The sequence below is a fragment of the Excalfactoria chinensis genome, chromosome 7, assembly GCF_039878825.1.
Source record: "Excalfactoria chinensis isolate bCotChi1 chromosome 7, bCotChi1.hap2, whole genome shotgun sequence".
Taxonomy (NCBI): Eukaryota; Metazoa; Chordata; class Aves; order Galliformes; family Phasianidae; genus Excalfactoria; species Excalfactoria chinensis.
This window is the reverse complement of record NC_092831.1, coordinates 10,675,120-10,696,792: the sequence shown is the minus strand read 5'-3', so window position 1 is coordinate 10,696,792 and position 21,673 is coordinate 10,675,120. Positions and strand designations below refer to the sequence as shown.

Genomic DNA, 21,673 nt, shown 5'->3' with positions numbered 1-21,673 from the left:
TGGATTGCTCACATCCTGCATTGTCATCCTCTCAGCAAAGTTTGGAAGTGGTCAAGTTGTCAGTGAGAACCACAGCCTTTCACATGTTTTAGTGTGGTCTTTACTTTAGGACTTGTAAATATCACTTCATTTACAAAGAAATATTATATGGTTTAGGATGTCTGAGATAATTGGAGTCTGGAACATCATACCAAGAAAACATTACAGATGCCTGTTCTTACGCGTTTCCTTGGATATACACCTTTGGCAATAAAGGAGGCTTATATAGATGCACCTTTTGGTTGAGCCAAGTGTGGGTATTCTTAATGCCTAGCAGGTTATTAGCAGTGCATGTGGACTCTCACTGCTGTATTTTTCAGAAATAGCTGAATTTCAGGTTGCTCTTACAGGTTGAGTTAGACCTTACTGGCTAATGTAACCCTTTTGAGTCTGTTCCTGTTAAGTGGTTTCAGGCTTAATTGACCTCTGACTTTGTGATTCTTGATCAACAGCAGCAAATCTGTAACTGAACAAAGCCACAACTATGGTTTTTTTCCTTATAACAAAACTAGGAAAGAAAAAGGATTTATGTAAGCATTATTTAACAACTGATATCCATAGACTCTCCCCACCACTTTATGTTACTGTTGGGAAAATTTCTCTTCACAAATTAAGGATATCCAGGTTTGGTTCCTGCTGCAAATACTGCTCTGAGGAAAATGTCTCTATTTGATTCGGTTAAGAAGATAATTTGTATTGGATATGAATGCATACACTTTTGTGTGCGTGTGTGTATCCATCCATCAGAAGTGTTTGTTAATACTTTGCTCCTTATCTTTCCAACTGTTAGATGGATTTATATTCAGCAAGCTGATTAATATGCAAGCAGTAATTTCAGTCAGTTCTGAGGTTTCTGTATATTCTTAATGAGTCAGTTAATCTCAAAAGTTGTGTTATCTTCACTGTCACAATTTGTCTTGCCTTGGTAGCTTTAGTAAGCCTATACAGTAACTTGAAGTAGTGGGACCATCATTGATGACAGTTCCGATTAGTGACAGAGTTCTGTATAAATGAACAGTGTAAGAGATTAATTGTAACCCCTGAGGAGTTTGCTTTATATTTACCAAAACTTAACTCTTATTGAGATTTCCTTTGAGCTTTACTGAAATTGGCAGTGAAATCATGTTTGAGTGAGATAACACTTGAATTCAGTGTTCTGTAGTTTTTTTTTAGTGTCACATAGCTTTTCCTTTTCATGTTCACAGAAATTGTTGTGGTTTTTCATGTTACAGTCACAGCTGTAACCTTGTTTTTATTCTTGACTGAAAGAATATACTGAAAATTCAACAGAAGATACTCCCAATCTGAGCAAGCTTATTTTATTTTTGTGATGAAAATATGACTTTTCCTATTTAGCACAACTAGCAGTTAACTGTACATCTCAAATTGTCTGAATTACTGTAGCATCTTCGCATGCCTTACAGATAACCTGCAAGATAGAGATATCTGTAGGATGTTTTTTTCCTGTGATGTGACATTTTAAAATAGTTGCTCGAAATATGGTGGGTTTTTTGCATTGTATTTTCACCTTCTTTTTTTCCCTCCATCTGTAAAAATAAGTGTTATACGTATGGAGATAAGCACTTCTGTATTATCTCAGATTTTGCTGGTAATACCTAGAGTTAAGTAAGAGAATAATGAATGTCTTTTGGGAATCACATGGAGGTGAAAGCATTTTTTAGGTAGTCCAAGGGATAATGACAGCAGCCTCAGGAGGGGAGGCTTCAGGTTAGGATGAATTCGGTGTAGTATTCTTCAATTTGGATCTGAGAATATATGTAATTTATTAACAGCCCTGAGCTTAGGATAGAAACAAGTGAATTTCATAGGTAATATATATACATAGCTTACAAATTTAAAATTATACAAGCTGTTTTATAAAATCTTTGTATTATTTTCTATCTGTAGAAATGAAATTTGTGCTCTAAGAAGTATATTTTCATAGAAATATTTAACATATTAACAGTGATTATACTAAGTGTTTAAATGGCCTGGTTTTATTTTTCATGCAGGTTGAAGATTGTAAAGATTTCTTTTAAATGCAAGCAGTTTTTTGTTCAGCTTAGGAAAGAATTGGTGAGTACTATTTTAAATCTGATCACAGAAATGAGTAATAAAACTTCTTTGTACTGGATGTCTGCATCATACTTTGATATTACATAGATTCTTGTTTATAAGTCCAGTTTCATTGATTTTCTGTTTATTTCAGTTGCCAAACGGCCATTGTAATGTTTAATAAGACTTATTTCACTTGATTTGTCTTATACAAAAAGGACTTCTAGATTTATGTATGTATGCAGGAAGTAAAAATTGCTTATATAATGCAAATATTGAAGGTTGAAAGTAAATCAATATTAAATTTAGATTTCAGAAGAAGCCAAGTTAAAATGAAAGGTAATGCTTAATGCTGATTTACTTGCATATGTGCTTGTGTTTGATTAAAATGTGCTGGTAGGTGTTATTTAGATTTAGTAATACAAAGTGGCTTTATTACTTACATAGAAGAGATAAGAATGCCTTTGCAATTTTAAAGTACCTATGGTAGTTGGTTTATGCATATTTCTATATTTCTTGGGAGAAAACGGAAGCTTTATATGAAAAATAAGTATTGTAACATTAGTTTCCTACCCTGTGAAGCACCACAGGACCAGTGAGTAGTTAATTCAGCAAGAAATTGATTGTTTCATGCCTCCAAGAGATAGGAATGTAAACCCTTACAGACTGGGGAAAGAATTAATTAAAATATGGGTATGTGATTAACTCATTAGATTTGTTAAAAGGTTTTGTGCAGTTCTTATTTACAGCTGAAAGGATTTAAAGACCTAAGTATAGAGTTATTAACCAGAGGGGGAAAAAAAAAGAAGCATTATAGACAGAAATACATTCTTAGTATTATAGAACTACTCCAGACTCAGAGACAAATATGGTTAAACAACAAAAATGTAGGAGGGAACTCCTGATACACCAGAACAGGCCAGTGGATTGTGACCAGCAACAGCAAGTTGAGCTGCTCATCTTAACAGCAGAAGGAGGCCCAGGAGTTTGAAGCTCTCACAGATGGAACTGCCTGACTAAATGCAGATCTGCTGTGTTAGCTGTTGGGGAGAGGTTCACACTTCTGCTTAGAGCAGCATGAGTAATTATCAGTTCAGAAAGGGGAGTTAAAACTGAACAAGGATTTTGGAGAAGTTTTGTGGGAAGAAGTGAACTTGGCTATTATGTGAAATTAATAAGTTCACCCATTGATGCAGACAGAAAAATGGTAATGGTAAGTTTTGTACATTGTATTTTCTGTTACTTTTTAATACTCCACATATTACTTGCACCAGGGTGGAAATGATATATGTAACTAATGTTGTTTCTCTTCTGAGATGACTTATTTATAGCAACAAATTTAAAAGCCTCACTCTGTTTTTCTTTAAACTCTATGTATAAGATGAAAACTGACAGCAAGAACTTCATTTTCATTTATTTCAAGTCATGAATACCTTAAGATCAAAGCACAAATTTGGCTTCCAAAGAAGGCATACTTTAATTTTTTTAATCAAATCTAATATTAAAATTGTTATTTATAAAGTTACTTTCCCTGGGTAGACTCTAAGGAAGAGGTTCATCTCACCTACATTCAGCTTCAGTTAAGTTTTATGATATTTTCTGTTTCATGATGGCTAATGAACCAGTTTCTAGTTAGTCAGCTAATTGCTGGACTTTGTCTGTGTAACCAGGACACTTGCAAAGACTGAAACTTTTTGCATAAGTTGTAAGCATGTTTTAGAATAAGTTCTCTGGTGTATGCTTGTTTTGAGTTTCCTTCCTCTTTAACAATTATGGGAACCCAAATGGCTTCTTTTGGGTAGCAGAAGCCAGGTGAAGTGACTTTGCACATTCCATATGTAAAATGTCTCTAGCCTAATGCTTTGAGTGTATATTGGAAAGCACAAACATACAATATGATAGTGGATATGCATTCATGGTATATTGACATGCATTTCGAAGTGTAAACACATAAGGAATTGTACAGCTGAATGATCATTTTTTTCTGTTGGAAAGCTGAGATATTCTGGGATGTTACATTGTGAACTTGGGAGAGAAATTTTGCAGTGTTTTTTTTCAGACTCTTGTGCACTTTTTAAGTGGTCCAAAACAGATATTTTTCACATACTGCTAATGAATATTGAGAGCTTTTAATTGCAGTTGTCCTTAAAAATGCAAGTGCCTTATCTTTTAATCTCCTATTAAATTAATTCTTTATCTTGGCATTGCTCAGAGGCATCAACGTAAGTAAAAGAATTATTTGACTGCTTTCTAGTAGATTATATCTGGCTTGTAAATTAATCATTTAAGGGAAGCCAGATGAAGCAGTTTTATGTCAAAGTGATTTTCCACTGGTAGCATAATATATTCTTGAATGAGAGTTAGTTGTATAGTCTGTCAATTATATAACTGGAGTAGATTTTCTTTTCATTCTTTATTTAAAGTTTGGGGGGTGAGGAGAAAGAGTAATATACGGTTTCTTCATTACAGCATTGGAAGTCCTCTGAGCTGTAACTTCAGTTGCTGTATTCTTCTTTGGATTTTGCCTTCTCATGTTTTTGCTTATTCAGGCTGTTCCATATGCTGCTTCCCTTGCACATTTTGAAGCTGTTCCAGAATTAATCAGTATACATTCATTTCTCTATATACTTCCCTAAGTATTGTGGGTTATGGTTGGTTGCATCCTTAACTGCTGTAATGTCGCAGAATCATAGGGGTTGGAAGGGACCTCTGGAGATGATCTAGTCCAACTCCTGCTAAAGCAGGTTTCCTAAAGTGGGTTACACAGGAAAAGCATCCAGGCAGTTTTTGAATATCTCTGGAGGTGACTCCACAGCCTCTCTGAGCCGTCTGTTCCTGTGCTCTGCCACCATCAAAGTAAAGAATTTTTCTTCTCATGTTCATATGGAACTTCCTGTGTTTAGTTTGTGCCTGTTGCCTCTTGTTATATTGCTGGGCACCACTGAAAAGAGCCTGGCCCCATCCATCTGATTTGAGATATTTGTAAGCATTGATAAGACCCCATCTCAGTGTTCTCCAGGTTGAACAGTCCCAAGTGTCTCAGATTTTCTTCAAAAGGGAGGTGTTTCGGGCCTCTGATCATTTTTGTAGCCCTCTGCTACACTCTCTCTAGATTCAACCCCCCTGCTATGTGCAGGGTCACCAACCTCCAGACCAGGCTGCCCAGAGCCACATCCAGCCTGGCCTTGAATGCCTCCAGGGATGGGAGGCATCCACAACCTCCTTGGGCAACCTGTTCCAGTGTGACACACCACCCTCTGTGCGAAAAAATTTCGCCTGATGTCTAACCTGAACCTTCCCTGTCTCAGTTTAAAACCATTCCTCCTTATCCACCCAATCTCCAACATAGTCGTATGTCAGTTCTCGTGATTCAAAACAACCAAACATGGTGGATTGCAGGTTTGTCTATTCTTTTAGAGCCCAGATGTCCAATGATAAATTATTTGAGTCTGTAGCAAAACAGTATCATATTTTTTCAGAGACCTGCCCTCAGTGTTAGAGCAAAAATTTTATGTTTAGATTATGGATCTGAAGGTTTGTTTTTTATTCTTACTGACTTGCAGAAAGAACTTAAGCTAGATTTGTAAAGTGCTGTATGGGTTTATCTGCCAAAGTATATGAACATAGGTAGCGCCAGCATTCATTAGATGCCTTGCCAGTTGTTTCCTAATCCTACCTATGTGTCTGCCTTTTTTTTTAATGAATATCTGATGCATCTGCACAATCTTCACTATATTTTAAGCATCCACGGGACTTCTGTCCACTGTTTGTGGAAAAAGGAGTATCTTGAGGCTCTGGTGCATCTGTTTATAGTGTTAGTCTTTGTTCTCTGAGAGATGGGGGTGGGGAGTTTTTGCTTTGTTCCGGGGGTTTTCTTTGTTTAGGCAAAGTGAAGGAGACTCACTAGAGAATGTTTTTAATCCGATTTTTCTCCTGAGCAGTGAGAGATCTGCTTTTATGTCTCTGCTTGAAAATAAGCAAAGTGGGTTTGAATGAATGTTGCTACCCAAGGCAAATATCCAAGGGCTAAGCTGTGTGTGCAAGAGGGATTCTAATAATATAATATAATTTAATATAATATAATAATTTTTTGTTTATTTTTTTTGTCCTTTTAATAAAAGGCATCACAAACGTAACTTAGACTTTATTTTGCAGTTTTCCTTCCAGTGTTCTTTCTTAGATTCTGTAGGTAACCTGTCACGTAGTGTGCATTTTAAAGGTTGTGATTTAAATTAATTTACATGGTATTTGGCTCCCCAGTGGTTTCACCCTCAGGCTCCAAGCCTCTGATCACCTCTACCGCATCCCAGCTGCTTCCCTCTTCCCCCTCTGTAGCAAGCGAACTGGTTTCCTCTCTCTAACAAGAACCATGGGCACAATTAGTGGGAAAATCGTTTCAGAACAGAATCCAACTGTGACTCCCTGAGGTAGTCTTCTAATGCTGTCTCAACAGACTTAAAACCTTGAAATACCTCTATGTCATACCGTAGAGCATTCAGCATCTTCCCTGAGCTTTGTGCTATAAAAATGTTCTCATAGACTCCAGCATAACCTTTGTGATATTTTATGTGCTTTTGACTGAAATACTGTAGGTATTAACGAGTGTTGCCTTGGGACCTGATGGTGAGCCTAAATTGATTGAGGCCTATTGTTCTTAATGGAAAAGAGGGGCTGCTCTAAACCCTGCTGCTAATCAGCAGCAGAGCTAGGACTTGCACCACAGAATCACCAGCAAAGAGAAGTTGCAAGTGCCCAAGATGTGTTTGGATTTTACAGAACCTGGAAGGGCAGATATGAAGAGGACTAGTGCACTTTAACAGCCTGTGTCTTATACCCTTCTTCACCCTAAAGATTGATTCCTGGCTGTAACTGAGACGAAGGGCAGGGTTCGATAATCTGATCTGGCTACACTGCAATGAAAGCCTAAGAAGCTATGAATAAAAGTATTGTTGAAGTAACTTTAAAGCTCTGACACCCCAAGTTCCTGTGAAAGTGCTGTCTCGCATTACAATTAAGCTGATGTCACCACAGCTACTTCTCATCATGCTTACCAACTCCTCCTTCATGCTTCATGTCTGATCTGGTGATGATGGTGACATGAAAATCAGACCAGCTCATTCCCTGGAATGTAAACTAGGGGAAGCAATAGGTTGTTTTGTTTATTTTCTCTAACCCATAGTTATAATGCTATGAGAATGACAAGAAAATTCTTGGTCATCAGTTCATATAACTACATATCCTTCACATAACCTAGCTGAGGCAGTCCATAATTTTACAAAGTTGTCCATGCTTAGGAAGTGGAAATTAGGAAGAGCTATCTATGTAACTCTTATAAACTGAAGTATGTATTCACTTTTTGCATTGTTGCCTATTTACTGCATTTCATCCATAGGTAATCAGAATTTGCTGTTCAGTTTCAAAATTCAGTTTATTCTTTGCTCTAAGCTCATCATATAAGTGCATTGTTTTTCTGAGCCATTAGTCATAATTCTCCAGTATCTTGACAAATTTTGAAGAGCAGTTGTGCAAAAGCTTACCTTGGAAAAAGAGTTTGCTGTTGAGTAAAAGCAGTGTAAGGCACTGTTGCCTTTTGAGTTCTTCAGTCCCAGGAATTTATTAATATAGATTAGGTTTTGTCTTATGGGACTATTTCTTCCTATCTAGACTTGTTTTAACACACCTGTGAATGAGCTCATTTGTAAAGATAAGAGCAGAAGGGCTGTAGCCATTAAAATGCCTTTAAAGGAAAAGTCTTAAAGGTGTTTTTAAGAGTTTCTGATACATACAGTCAATGTAAAATTAGAGAACCACATCAAAAAGCATAATTTTGTAAGGAAAAAGATTGCAAAGGCAGCAGTATTTATCTTGATTTAAAATGTGACTGGGAATAATTTTCTTCTGAAACCCATTTCTCTCACTTTTAGCATGAATCCAGAGAAACGTTACTGGGCTTCAATATGGTGAATTACCGAGCATGTAAGAATCTGTGGAAAGCCTGTGTTGAACATCACACGTTCTTCCGATTGGACAGACCGCTCCCCCCTCAGAAGAACTTTTTTGCACATTATTTCACTTTGGGTTCAAAGTTCCGGTACTGGTAAGTGCTGATTTGAAATATATGTGGAAGAATATAATGAGGCAACTCATTAGTAAAGATAGTCAGTTACCTTGAATTTGTGCTAAAAGCCGTGTCAGTTCAAATACTTTCTGAATCCTGCCTTCCTTCATCTTCCTTCTTGGGGTAGGTTTCAAGTATGAGTAATTTTCTGGAAGAATTTGGAAATACAATTACTGTATTATTAGCAGTCATTATCAAGTTAATACCTGATATCTGTCTCACAGGCTGCGTTTCTTTTCCTGCTTACCTGCAGGATTCTGTTTGTTTATTTATTTTAGGAGTCTCAAATTCTAAGTGTTTCATCTGTGTTTTGAAAACGTGATGGATCTCAGGCACTGTGTGCAGCAAGAAAACAGACCTTAATAAAGATCAAATAAAAATCAGCCAAGAGAAACTTGTGCAAGTAATGCCCATTTAAGCTAGATGCATACAAATAAGGTCTTAGATGAAGATAAAAGGCATATAAGTTCTGCACAAAGGGCAGGAGTTTCAAAAACAAGGATGGAATTAAGTTGATTATTTTTAATTATATAAATAATCTAGAAGCTTGAAAGTCCAGAGAATGGCAGTGGCATAACTGTGATCCCCAGGTATAATTTGTATTGTAATGACTGTGTGCGTGGTATTGGTTTTTAAAGTGTTTTATGCTTTAAATAAAAGAAGAGTGAAGTAACTGAGTTAACTGTCTCTTCAAGTGAGGCAGAATGCCTGTGGTTTAAATTGTGCCTAAAGTAGAGAATAATGGGACTACTACTAATCATCTGTCTAGAATGGCAACAGTATCTGTGACGTACAAAGGGAGATGATGAAAAGCTAGAAAGCACAATAATGGGCTATTTCTGTTACACTTGTGAATTGCATAAATGTATAAGAAGGAAAGTAATTCACAGGCTGAATTTTTATGCCATCTGTTTCTTTGACCAACATTCACAGCAACCATTTGAGAAACACCATTCTGCAATTCCAAACAGTGTTTGAGACTTGGTTCAATGTTACTGTCATGAATTTGGGGGAGCTTTTTCATTTCTGAGCAGATTTTGAATCATTGTGGTTGCTAACAGAATAGCTCTTTGATGGTGACATTCAACTTATGGTAATGTAAGCTGAAAAGGGAAACTATAAAAATGAGGAAGGTCATTAAAGTTAATGAAGCAGCCAAAAGGCTAGAATTTGTGCAAGTAGTTTGAGAGCTTGTTTAGAGACTGCATAATAGCAGTAACATGGCACACAAGGAGAGGTTAAGGGCACTGGGCTTGTTTAATCTGAAGGGGAAGCTGAGGTGAGGGCTTTAGAGGCAAGCCTAAAGCTACTGCTAGGTCAGATTCAGAAATGGTGGAGTCAAACTCATGGGTGATGTCAGGTGGTAGAACAAGGGGCAACAGCCACACCTCTTTACCTTCAAGAGTCAAGCTGATCATTGGGTTTTGTTTATTTTTTAGAGAGAGTCGTTCTTTACTGGAACAAGTTACGCAGAAAGGCTGTGGAATCTATCCTTTGGGATGTTTTCAAATCTTGGCTAGACTGAAGCCATGGCCAGACAGGGTTTACTGTTAGCAGACAGTTGGACAGGAGCCTCCTAGCCAACATTTCTATGATTAAAGGGAACTAACAAAATTTTAAACTGCCAGGGCAGGACAGTTATCTCAATTTCTGAAAGAAGTCAGGGATACAAAATTGTTCAACTATTGACTATATTATTCAATCTGACACTGGACTAAAAGCTTCTAATGAAGCAATTTTCAGAGCAGGTTTAAAAAAAAAACAACAAAACTGCTGCAAAGAATGGGAAAAGCTACTTGTGAAAATATCAGCTTCTCTATACTGTTACTTCTGTAAGCTATCCATGGATTTTCAATGTGGTGCTTAAAGCATTCCTCACCAAAGCTTCAAATTTAGTGGCTGAAACACTAGGGGTTTTACTGAATGTTATTGTAGGTCCAGTCTTCATATTGAAGGGAAGTTACCAGTAAAGTTGTATATGTTTTTGTAGTAAAAACCCTGAGTTGACTACAGAGTTTTGGTGGTACATTAGTGATGGATGAGTAGGGAATAAAATGGCAGCTGAAGTTGAATGTTCAAAAATGCAGTGTGTATGTACAGAGTGAAAAGAGGAACATAATGATAACTAATAGTAACTGTCTTGGAGCTTTTAGGTAAATCTGTGAAAACATAATGATTAGTAGGGGTCAATGCAAACACGGCATTACAGTTATTTGAAAGGATTAAGGAAAATACAAATGGCTTACTGCTTGTCAGTGTTAAAAATGCAAAACCCCAAGAAGTTACTAGGCAGGAGTTTTGAAAAGAAAGACTTTTTAGTGTCATAGAATTGCAGTATCATGGAGTTTGGGAAAGCAGCTGTGGACTTTGTACAACACACTGCTCGGAGCAGGGTCTGTGTTAGCAGATGGCCTAGAACTTTACCCAGTCAGGTTTTCAGTGTTGTGTATTCTGTACTGTAATTCTGCTTAAGTTGAATTTCCTGTGTTTCAATTTGTGTCCTCTACTTCTTATCCTGTCACTGAGCTCTCCTTAGAAGAATCTGGCTGACTTTTTGACATCCCCTAACAGACAGCTATTTATACAGGCTGATTTGATTCCCCTGAGTCTTTTCTTCTCGTGGCTGGAATCAGATACCAGGTTTCAGGTCTGTCTGCTGCTCCACATCAGATGCACCAGACTTAGAAATGTCTTCATGGCCCCTTTGCTTGACTTGCTCCAGTAGGTCTATGTGTTTTGTGCTGCCCAGAACTGGACACAGCAGCCACTTGGCCCCTGGCCGGTTGCTGGGGTTGTTCCTCCCTAAGGGCAGGTCTTTGCATTTCCCTTCACTGAACTTCTGTTGGTCCATTTCTACAGCATTCACACATTTGGTAGTCAAATGGTGAAAATCCTTTCTAAAAGGATATTGTAAAGCCTAGAAATCTACTTTAATTCCAAAAAGCACATAGAAAACAGATTCAGTCTTGTGATTGCCACTGATCACAACTTAGACCAGTGTTGGTCCCTGGTCTGACCTGCTGTAACCTGGAGTTATGTATGGAGTTTTAAATGGAGACAAGAATCTTTTGTTGAAGTCATGCTTTATAATCTTCCCTAAAAACAGCTGCTATTGGGGATTATCTGGGTTAAGTGAATATTTCCATTTAGTTCCAATTTCTTATTCTGTGTTTTCTAACAGATGTTGTATTTATTACATAATATGGATATGGAAATGACTAATTACTCTTTGATTTTTTTATCATTGTATATGTTCCCTGTCAGGGACAGAAAAGAGCAGAAAAGAATTAATGTCTTTGTAGGACGTGCATGTGAAGTAATGAAAAGAGTCAGTTCTGCTGGTATTGAGGCACCAATTCTCAACTTCTGATAAGCACTCTAAAAAATATTGTAGTGTTTTTCAAAACAGAAATTATGAAATATTATAATCATAGAACATCGGGCCTTTGTTTTGACATAGGACACCTGGTCTTAAAGGAAGAGTCAGAAAGATCCAGTTTTGCATTTGAGCAAGCAGAGTGCAAATGTGATGTGCTGATCTATATTTCTTAATGATAATTTGCTGAACTAGATTGCAGCTGTTTGGTTTATAACATTTCAGGGAGTAGTTTAGGAGGAGTACAGTGGAGGTGCATTACTTTTAATTGTGCCTGTGACAGAAAGGTGATAGTCTAGAGTATTATCCAAAAGATACAAGCAGAACTTGCTTGTTGCTCTGGATATAAGATAAAAGGAGAAAAGGGCTTTGTTATGTTTCATGTTAGTTGGTCTATGTTACACTTTGTGAAAAAAGACTTTCCCAAATAATGTCTAATTGCTAGTGCAATTGGTTGAGCAGTAGAATTTTTCTTGATATTTCAGTTCTGAGCAAGAAATTATTATCCTAAGATAGTTGCATTTAATGGATTTTGTTCTGTTTTCCAGTGGGAGAACAGAGGTCCAGTCTGTGCAGTATGGCAAAGAAAGAGCAAACAAAGACAGGGTATTTGCAAGGTAAGCAATTTACATTTGTACTGGATCAATAAGTGTTCTGTTTGTATATTTTAAGATGTAATGGGGTCATTGTTCTACTGTTGCTGGTGGCATGACTTGGTTGTATCAAGGAACTAAGTTTTGGTATGGGAAGATGCCTTATTCAGGCAACCAGAAGTGGAAGAAAATCAGAATTACCTTAATAGTTGTATGTATTTGCCCTCTTTGTGCTGTGTTAATTGCAAAGAATGTTCTTCTAGCCATTAACTCAATATTTGAATGTTTCATCCCTGATAACAACCTTTGTACACATGTAGTTCCGTTGGAGTAAGTAACAGTGAGTGTCTGAGTGAATGAGAGGTTTTACCACTATGGCCACAGTAGGGTGTTGGAATGATGAGAAAATTTGACTGCAAGTGTGCTGTTGCTGTAGATACTGGGGGAGAAATAAATCCTTAGAAGCAGGGAGCATCCTCTGTGCTTTTTATCTGCTTAAACTTTTTTTGAGGTGAGGAATATCTTTTAACATGGTTACCCATTAAGGAACTCTGAAGTTCAGAATCGCAAGGTTCTTCTGTATTTATGTAAAGGACAGTTATGACTCAGCTAAAAGCTAGGTAATATATGCTGCACTCTTAACTTGGCAATTCCCTGCAAAGAAGTGGGATGAGAAAGGGCCATTACTTGGTTGTAAGGAACGTTTGCTTCATTTTAGAAATTCTTATTCAGTAGATGGCACTCTCTTCCCTTTGAATCAAAGCTAAACAAGTGCTGTTGGAGTTGTTTGTCTTTTGTAATATATACTCTGGTTAAAATTGAAACCTGTGGCTAGTACCAAATGGTGTTTTCTCAAGTCTTTTTTATTTTTTTTCCTTCAGTTAATAAAATACTTGACTTTCTTGTATTCTCTAATTGCACTTTTCACTTGCTTTTAGATAGAAAGATACATCACAGTTACCTTTTGGGCTGATTAGTAAAGTGGATGACTGATAAATGTCTGATTCACATATGCATTTGTCACAGAGCAGACTGAATTTAACGGTGCGCTGTAATAAATGAACCTTTGAAAAGCTTTCCGAGATCTACTTTTCTCTCCTGTCTTCCCTGAATTTTCCATTATGAAGACTTCTAGTATTTTAAAGCATGAAAAGAGCAAGAAATGTGAAGTGTCTGTAGAACAAAGTACAGTTCAAAAAGCTAAAGCTGAGAACATTGTCCTTAATTCCTTGTCTACTAAACGTTTTAAGTTTCAGGCTGAAATACCATTCAGCCCATCTGAATTCATGCGGAAGGTAAATGTTGCTTTTTAAGGTTTTCCATGTGTGACACAGGTTTTGATCCTGGAACCTCCCTTTCTCAATCTGCTCCTGTTTTTCTCAAAATATTTTTTCTAAAGCTGTTTACCTTTACCCTCTGCTTCTCTCTATTTGAGCTAATACGCTCTAAGCAAACTTGTAAATTCTTCTGTTGTACAAGAATGATGCTTAGAGTTAAACTGAGATGTTATTTGAACCTATTTGTTCTGAGATAGGAAATGGTGACTACCATGTGCAGCAATCAGCTGGTCTTTGTATACCCAGCAGAATATAAAGAGGCATGGAAATAAAATTACCCAACAAATGAATAAATCAAGCAGTTTTAACCTACAGTTGCCAGGCTTATCTCTTTTTTCCCTCTGGATTTTAATTAAAACCAACTCTTGTCATATTCACAGATTTATTTTTTTTTAATCATAAAAATGTCTTAAAATCTGTTTTAGAATGGAGTTATTACTGCTAAGGGTGTAGTATGTGATATGATAAGTACTTTTTTTGGAGGCAACTACGCAATTTCATGCTGCACTAACTGCGGCATTTAGAAGACTCTTGTTGCAGTTGTTTAACTTTTTTTACAGCTATTTTCTTGGCCTCATTTGTTGCAGAATGTTTGCAATCCATAAAAACCCATCAGGATTCCCAGGAGAATAATAAAAGTGAAAGTAGATAATAGAAGTGAATAAGTTGAATCAAGTCACGAATTAAGAGGTTCCATTGCTCTCTATTGAAAAGTCCTTGCAAATATTCTGATTTTGTTCTGCCCCAGTGGGATCTATTGGATATGAGAGGAGGTTGTTGGTATGTGTTTTGTGGTAGTGTATGAGCATCTGAGTTGGTCTGCATTTCTAAACTCTTTATCATGAACTTGCAACCTCTGTTTCCAGCAATCCAATCTAATTGTTTCAACCATCCATTTATTTGGGACATTTGAATTCCTCTTTCTTTAACCTGCGCGTCATTTTGTGGTATTTCTGCAGATTTGTATGTAGTTTCAGCCTCTTTGTCTGAAGCTGCAGTTACCGGTTTTGCTGAGAAATTATTTCTCTGTGTTTCTTGTCAAAATACAAAGGAAAGCAAGGGATCCACGTTATATTTCTTTTTTGGGACGGATGTGATTTAAGATTTCTACTTGAGTTCCCCAAATCACATTCTCTGTGACACCTCATGTAAGAATTTAGCATTTCCACTATTGGATCCAGAACCACATTTTGTCTTTGATAGCGTGAGCTTTGTTTGTTGATTTAGCACTAGCTAATACCACTTGTGTGTCATGCATTTTTTTACTTGTGTTATGTAATTTCACCCCACCTGCTGTTCTGTTGCATTTGATGTAGTATTGCAGCTCCAAAGACTATTTCTGATTTTGGGGGGGCTGGTGAAGTTTTTGGTTTCTGCCCCTTCTCAGATAGGCAGGACTTTTTCCGATGTTTTTAGGTGTGTCTTTTTAGATAAACCAAAATTGCCATGAAATTTGAAAGCAGCTTTCTGTGTGAAGTAGCAGCCCCTTGTGATGGGGCTCAGTGAAGCACCCAGAGCAAGCGGATGAGTGCAGAATTGAAAATCTCTAAGCTTATTAAAGCATTTCAAACATTTTTTTCTGGCTCCTTTCCCTTCTCCCATCTCCCGATCTGCACAATGCTTTAAGGGAGTTATTTGGAATATCGTAAGGAATAAGTAATAGAAGAGACAATTGCAGGAATATTTTTGCGATGTATCTTAAATGTTAATTAAAAAAACTCAAAACTTACTGTTAGATTTCTGAGTGTTGGTGAGGGAACTGGTATCAAAAAGCCGCAGCACTGAGAAGTTTAGCGCTGCAGTGTGGTAACTTTTTCTTTGAAATTTCTGCAAAGACAGGAAATAGAGGCAACAAACATGAGTGGGTGGGACTCTGAGGTTAGAGCTGTTAATAAAATAATTGAAACGAACCTTTGCTGATAAACGTTGCAGTTGTTTGTCGTGGTATTGATACAGTTTCTGAAAGATCAGACCCTATCCACAGTAAAAAGGTGAGTTTTCCTAACACTGGATTACATAGATAAGAAAGTGATGCTTTTCTCATTTCAAATGTGTGCTCGTTTGCTGCATAGATTGAGGAAGTTTGTTCAACTTGTAGTGACAGACTGAAGGTACAGTGGGGTGAGTTGTTTTTGAAGCAGTCAGAAATGACATTGGAGGGGGAAATGTGTTTCTTCCTTGTCCCCATACTTCTATGTCTTTCTTCATAGTTTATATTCTGTATCATTCAGGAAATAAAAGTGCCTTTCAATGTTTGTGTGTGTTTAAAAACAAAACAAAGACAACTGACACAAAATTTCCCTGTAGTCCACTGGGGTTTTTTCACTGAACATGAATAAGGTTCCGTAAGTACCTTTACACTCTGTCAGAAAATACTGTATTTTCAGCCCTGAGTTTATTTAGTTATGTTCATATGCATTTTCCCCTTGATAGTTCTCTGATCAGTAGAATTTACCTCTTAGTAGAGCTGTCTTTTGGTGCTAGTGTGTTGGCTACAAACTTACTTTGCAAAAGTCTAGCTAATTATGGCCTTTGATTAGTAAAAGATTAATGAAGCGATAACATTAGATATGACTTTCAGTTTTGCTGGTTTCATATTAACTGTTCAGATTTTGAAAGTGGTTTGAGTTGCTCACATTCAGAGCAAATTATGTAAATGAGAATATTGGTTTAATTGACTTCATGTTGAACTAATTACTTCTGGATCAAATTAGTACTCCTTAAGTACAGTTGATGCATTCAAAGAATCTGAATGTCTTATTCCCCAGGAAGTAAATAACTTGCCTGTTTTCAACTGTCAATATACTGCTAGATTTTATTTTAGATGTAATAAGACCTAACTTGGCAGGATTTAGAGCAGCCTATATTGCTTGACTCTCTGAAATTGGTCAGCTGTTATTTACCAAGTCTTCTGAACAGCAAAATAGCATGCAGTGCATGTTCAGAACTGCCTGGGGGCAGAGGGAAGATATAAAATAATATTGTTTAAAAAAAAAAAAAATCCTTAAGAACTCTTCACACCCAAATGTCTACTGCTTTAGTTCCAGACTGCGCTGGCATTAAATAAGATGTGTGTTTCTGTGTGTGAAGATAGATAATTCAACATGATATTTGGTTGCTTTTCAGTTTAGGCTCTTGGTAATTCTGAGGATAGTCTGCTTAAATTCAATGTGGGACAACACCTTAAGTTCTATGAGAAGTAAAAATGTAATCATAACTGAAGTTCTTGTTTTCAGTAAGTAGTTTTGTGTCAGTAGTTCCTTATTTTCTCAAGGTTCCTTCTTTCTGGATTTGCACTTTCAGTAAATCTGGAAGGTGATGAAGTTAAGATGAAGATAAAGAGGAACAGTGACTGTTATCCACAGGGCAAGAAAGGCAGAAGTTATTTTTTTGATACGGGTGTATGGAGTGGGGGAAAGAAATGACGGAGGGTGTAATGTTAGAAATGTAAGGAACAGCAGAAGAGAAGAGTGTGTGTTCTGGTACAAGCAGAGAATGAGAAGAAAAGGCTTTCTTTCTTCTGAGAAATACTGGGGAGATAACAATATTTAACCAGAAGGATGTTTCTGGTACATAACTAAACGGAGCCCAAGAGTTGCCCAGAAACAACATTAAAGAGGATGATTGTGTTAGCTTTATTGTTGTCAGAGCTCATACTGGAAAGAAGGTCACCTCGATGAAAATGCCTGAGCAGTGGGTAAAGCCCAGCAGCTTCGTTGCAGTAGTGATGATTACCCTGCTTTCTGTTCTTCACAGTCATTGGGAGGGGTTGTTTTTTTGGACAGATACTTCCAGTATTTTATTTTTCTGAGATGAATGAACGGTTCTGTTACTTAGAGCTTTTCTACTTCTTATGTTCGTGCCCTTCAGTTAATGTTCTGTTTGTGGCAGATTCTCTTTGAGGCACTGGAATTGCCTGGTAAAGATTCCTTTTCTGCCTTGCCTGCTTCCCTGCCAGCCAGCAGTGTTGTGTGTCTGCTTCACTGATGTTTACAAAGTAGATAAAATGAAATACAATATTGAGGAAAATAAAGCACTGCATATCTAAATATAATTTTGCATTATTGCATTTCTCTTCTTCCATAGAATTTTGGTTTCCTATGATTGAATATCCAGAATTCCGTTGTGGGGGAATTTAGATAATCCTGTTCTCACCTCTTATAATTTCTGATCTTTCTTCTTTTACTTTCTTCTTCCAAGGTCCCCCAGTAAGCCCTTGGCACGGAAATTGATGAGTGGGATGGACTGGGAAGTAGTGAGCAGGAACTCGCTGTCTGATGATAGGTTAGAAACCCAAAGCCTACCATCACGTTCTCCACCTGGAACCCCAAACCAGTGAGTAGTGTCACATCTCTCCCTGGAAGTGACTGTCTTCCTCTAAAGTGAGGGACAGACTTGTGTAATGAAAGGAATAATGCTTTATGGAGATTAAAAGAACTTCACAAAGTTGTGTGCTGAATAATAGCTCTTTGGAACATTTAACTCTACATGAGAAACCGTCTGTGGGGTGAATTTTAAATACTTTTCTCTCAACCTATAAAAAGTGTAAAATATAGCATGTTACTCTGAGAGCCTGAGTTTTATCAAGCATAGTTAAAACTAAATTATTCATTGGGCTATAGAAAAAAAAAAAAGAAATCTGTATTATATTCTAGAAGTAATTGATTCTTAAAGTTTTTGGGGAAATTACTTGATCAGATATACTTGCGGATTTATTTCTGTCAGTTTTTCTCCTTTTATTCCTTTCAAAGCTCACTTTCTCACATTGTTAGAGATTTCTGGCTCGTGTTCAGGAAAAAAAACCCTTATTTCTTTTGGAAGAAATTGATGTATGTACGTATTTATACATAAAAAATTTAATGCTTATGATTCTTTTTAGTAGTAAGTGTGGGCGATGAAATGTTACTCTTAATGAAAGAACTTAATGAACTTTCCCTGAGTGGACCGTCTGTCCTGTAGCCTGTTCATTGTAAGCATTGTCTTTCAGAGCCATTTAGTAGTATTTATGAAAACAATTTTTGAAAACTTCCATCCAGGAAGTTATGAAGTTACATGTTTAACTGACAACATAAATGTTTCAGTGTTGTTTTCTTTGAAACATCAAGCTGTTTCATAGAATTATGTATGTAAACATGTGCTCGCACCGAGAAGATTGTTATTGTACTTTCCCCTAACTTAATCTTTTCTATTGGTGTAAAAAGTGTAGGTTAATAATCAAATTATTTTCACATTGCAATACTATGTTTTCCCTTCTAGTCGCAACTCTGCCTTCACTCAAGAAGGAGCTCGGTTACGACCCTCCTCAGTTGGACATTTAGTGGACCATGTAGTTCACAGTTCACCAAGTGAAGTGTTTGTGAACCACAGATCTCCATCTTCCACCCAGGCTAACAGCATAATACTGGAATCATCACCGTAAGTCCTACTGATTGCTATGGATCTTTGCCATAAAGAATTTAGTTTTAAATGTTTGGGTTGGGGGAGAGTTTAAAAAGGTGCCTGTTGTTAGGGACTGTTGGTGTAAGCCATATGAGAAATGAAATGATTCAGGAGTGAAGACCTCTGTCTGACATATTCCTGATGCAGGGTTATCGTTCCTTTCCCCTTGCCATACAGTTGCCATTGCTGAAATGTGGCAATTTGTGTTCGGATGTGGATGCAGAATTTGCTTTTAGCAGAACATGAAGAGTGTTGTTCTGTGATGGAAGTTTAGAATTCCCGTGAGTTTGGAAATCTTGTTTTGTCCAGGCACAGAAATCTGAGCTTTGCAAGTTAGCCACAAATGCCTTCCTAGTACCCCAGCATTCTGAGGGTCTCAGTATACTTTGTTACATTGCATATAATGTACTGATGTTATATTGCCCATGGCTATAGAATATCTGTTTGTTTTTAAGTTTGCTCTGTTGTCTGTTTTTCCCTGGTAAGCTGAATGTGCACTATTTAGTAATAAGAGAAATGCAGAGCTGTGTGCTAAATTCAGAAGTGTAATTTAGATCTTCCTTTCTCATGCAGCAGCTTTTCTTGACGGAAAAGTTACCATCTAGTGGACTATAAATTCATTTGTAATAAAAATTAATTATTATACCAGGTAACAAATTAAGTTTATTGTTCTACTTTTGTATAATCTCTGTACGAAAGGATATTGTGCATATTGTTTTAAAACCATTTGAGAAGTACAAATCACTGCATGCACAATTGCTTCTTTTTAATAAAAGAAAAGTGGCGTATCTCAGGAAAAAATAATCTGGGAACGTATCTGGGGCTTTTAGAACCATCACTGGACCATCCCTTCCTTTTCAACAGCTTTACATCATTTGGGGCAGGGGGATGGAATGAACATTTTGCTAAGCTTTTGTAAAACAAGACAATATATATATATGTATATTTTTAACAAGGTGCAATAATTATGACTTTGACCATCATTTGCTTGTCGTGGAAAAAATATTTTTACCTAATACCACGAATTTGCCTTTTCTTGATGGGATTTTGAAACCTGTTTGTGTGACAAGGGAGTCTCAAAAATTGGAACACTTGTAAATCTCATTTCATGCTTGAATTTGGCTGTAGTGAAGCCGTGCTGTCACATCCATTCCCTTCTAAGACAATCAAGTCAGTTAAGAGAAAATCTTGAGTGGTAGATTTAAACAGCAAAATAAGTGAAGTTCCAAAATATCCCTTTATTCATATGCCTTTATTCTAAATTAAGTTGTGAAATGTGTTCCTTAATGTCCTTTGGATTTGTTAATTTAATACCTGACTTCCTGTGAGAGTCACCATAGAAATGAGTCTTAAAAAGAGAGGAAGTGTTTTTGCAAATTAGTTATGCAGCCATGGGTGTTCTTTTTCATGGTCTGCACGTTTTTTATTCCCTAATAGAAAAAAAAAAAGTATTGCTTTTCCTATTCAAAAGTTTGAAAGTGCAATTTAATCTCCCACTGTAATTACTTTGCATGAGGTAGTTTTTAGAATAAGGATATTGACTGTCAAAATATGAATCCTCAAAGAGTCTTCTGAAAGTTTCAGGGTATGGTGTTGGTTAAAGCTTTTACATTTATGAATAAAAGTGGTAGAGTAATTAAATGTGTATTAACCATATAATTAAAACTATTTTGTTATCCAAAAATCGACTACTTAAACGTTTTGGCCCTTCTGAGTTAGCAGGTTCAAGCAGTGCATCTGCTAAGTTATTGGAAATTCATATATATAGATCAAATTTTTATACAAAAGAAAGTAAGAGGAGCTAACCTGGACGGTCAGTACAGTGATCTGGTGATTTGGAGTCAATATAGCCAAAGAACTTAGAGATCCAGTGCGTCTTAGGAGGTTTTTGCTTAGATAATCCAGTCTTTAATTCTGTCTTTTTGTCTTCAACTACATGTGTTATTCAGAACTGAGATCTTTCTGCTCGTAGCATATTGAGTTAATGATAAGCTTAACTTCTAAAGGCGCATAATGTATATTTTAATAACCTTATGGGTATAGGTACGAAGTGTTTGCTTAATATATTAAAAGGTCAGGCCGGATATCTGTAACAAAAATACACAGAGGTTGTCAGTGTGAGGTTTTATGGGTTATTCTATTATTATGTAAATGGATGAATGCAGTAACAGAGAGTTCCTTTGCCTGCCAAGCAGGCTGCTTTCATGGCCATTGTCTGAGCATTCATAAGGAGATTCAAAGCTGACTGGGCAAACACAAAGCAATGAAGTTTTTGCCCAAGGCTTGATTGTTAGTTCTCACAATTCATTATGCTAATACATTACAGCGCTTGTCTTGCCTCTACTAAAATGCTCATCTGAGTAACTTTTCAAATCTTTTCTATAAGTTTGTATTTTCTTTGGGAATTTATTTGTGTTTGCTGACATACGTACAGACGTCCAGTCAAACATAGGATTCTATCTTTTACTTTCATCTGGATGCTTTTGTGTCTTCACAAAGGTTTTCCATCCTTTTTCATTCCGTTTAGAACTCTCAGGAGTAATTGTTTTCTGGCAGATATGTAACTATGTTGCCCTTGTCTTCAAAAGGATGAATAACCTGTGCCGCCCGGACCTGAATGTATAAATACATGGGCAGCTGAAAAGCTCTGGGTGACCTTTGCGAGTGAATGTCTAAATAATTTACAGCAGCCTTGAAAAATTCATTTTGCAGATGT

General features: G+C 36.8%; 1 protein-coding gene across 1 annotated transcript in view; it reads left to right on the top strand.

The window, feature by feature from the left end:
• PTPN4 (protein tyrosine phosphatase non-receptor type 4) overlaps positions 1 to 21,673 on the top strand; it is a 91,901-nt gene that overhangs the window by 52,783 nt on the left and 17,445 nt on the right. Inside the window, exons 11-15 of the mRNA XM_072341462.1 lie at positions 2,052 to 2,115; positions 8,019 to 8,191; positions 12,137 to 12,205; positions 17,719 to 17,853; positions 18,775 to 18,933. Of these exons, the coding sequence (XP_072197563.1) occupies positions 2,052 to 2,115; positions 8,019 to 8,191; positions 12,137 to 12,205; positions 17,719 to 17,853; positions 18,775 to 18,933 (600 nt within the window). The remainder of the gene's footprint in view (positions 1 to 2,051; positions 2,116 to 8,018; positions 8,192 to 12,136; positions 12,206 to 17,718; positions 17,854 to 18,774; positions 18,934 to 21,673) is intronic.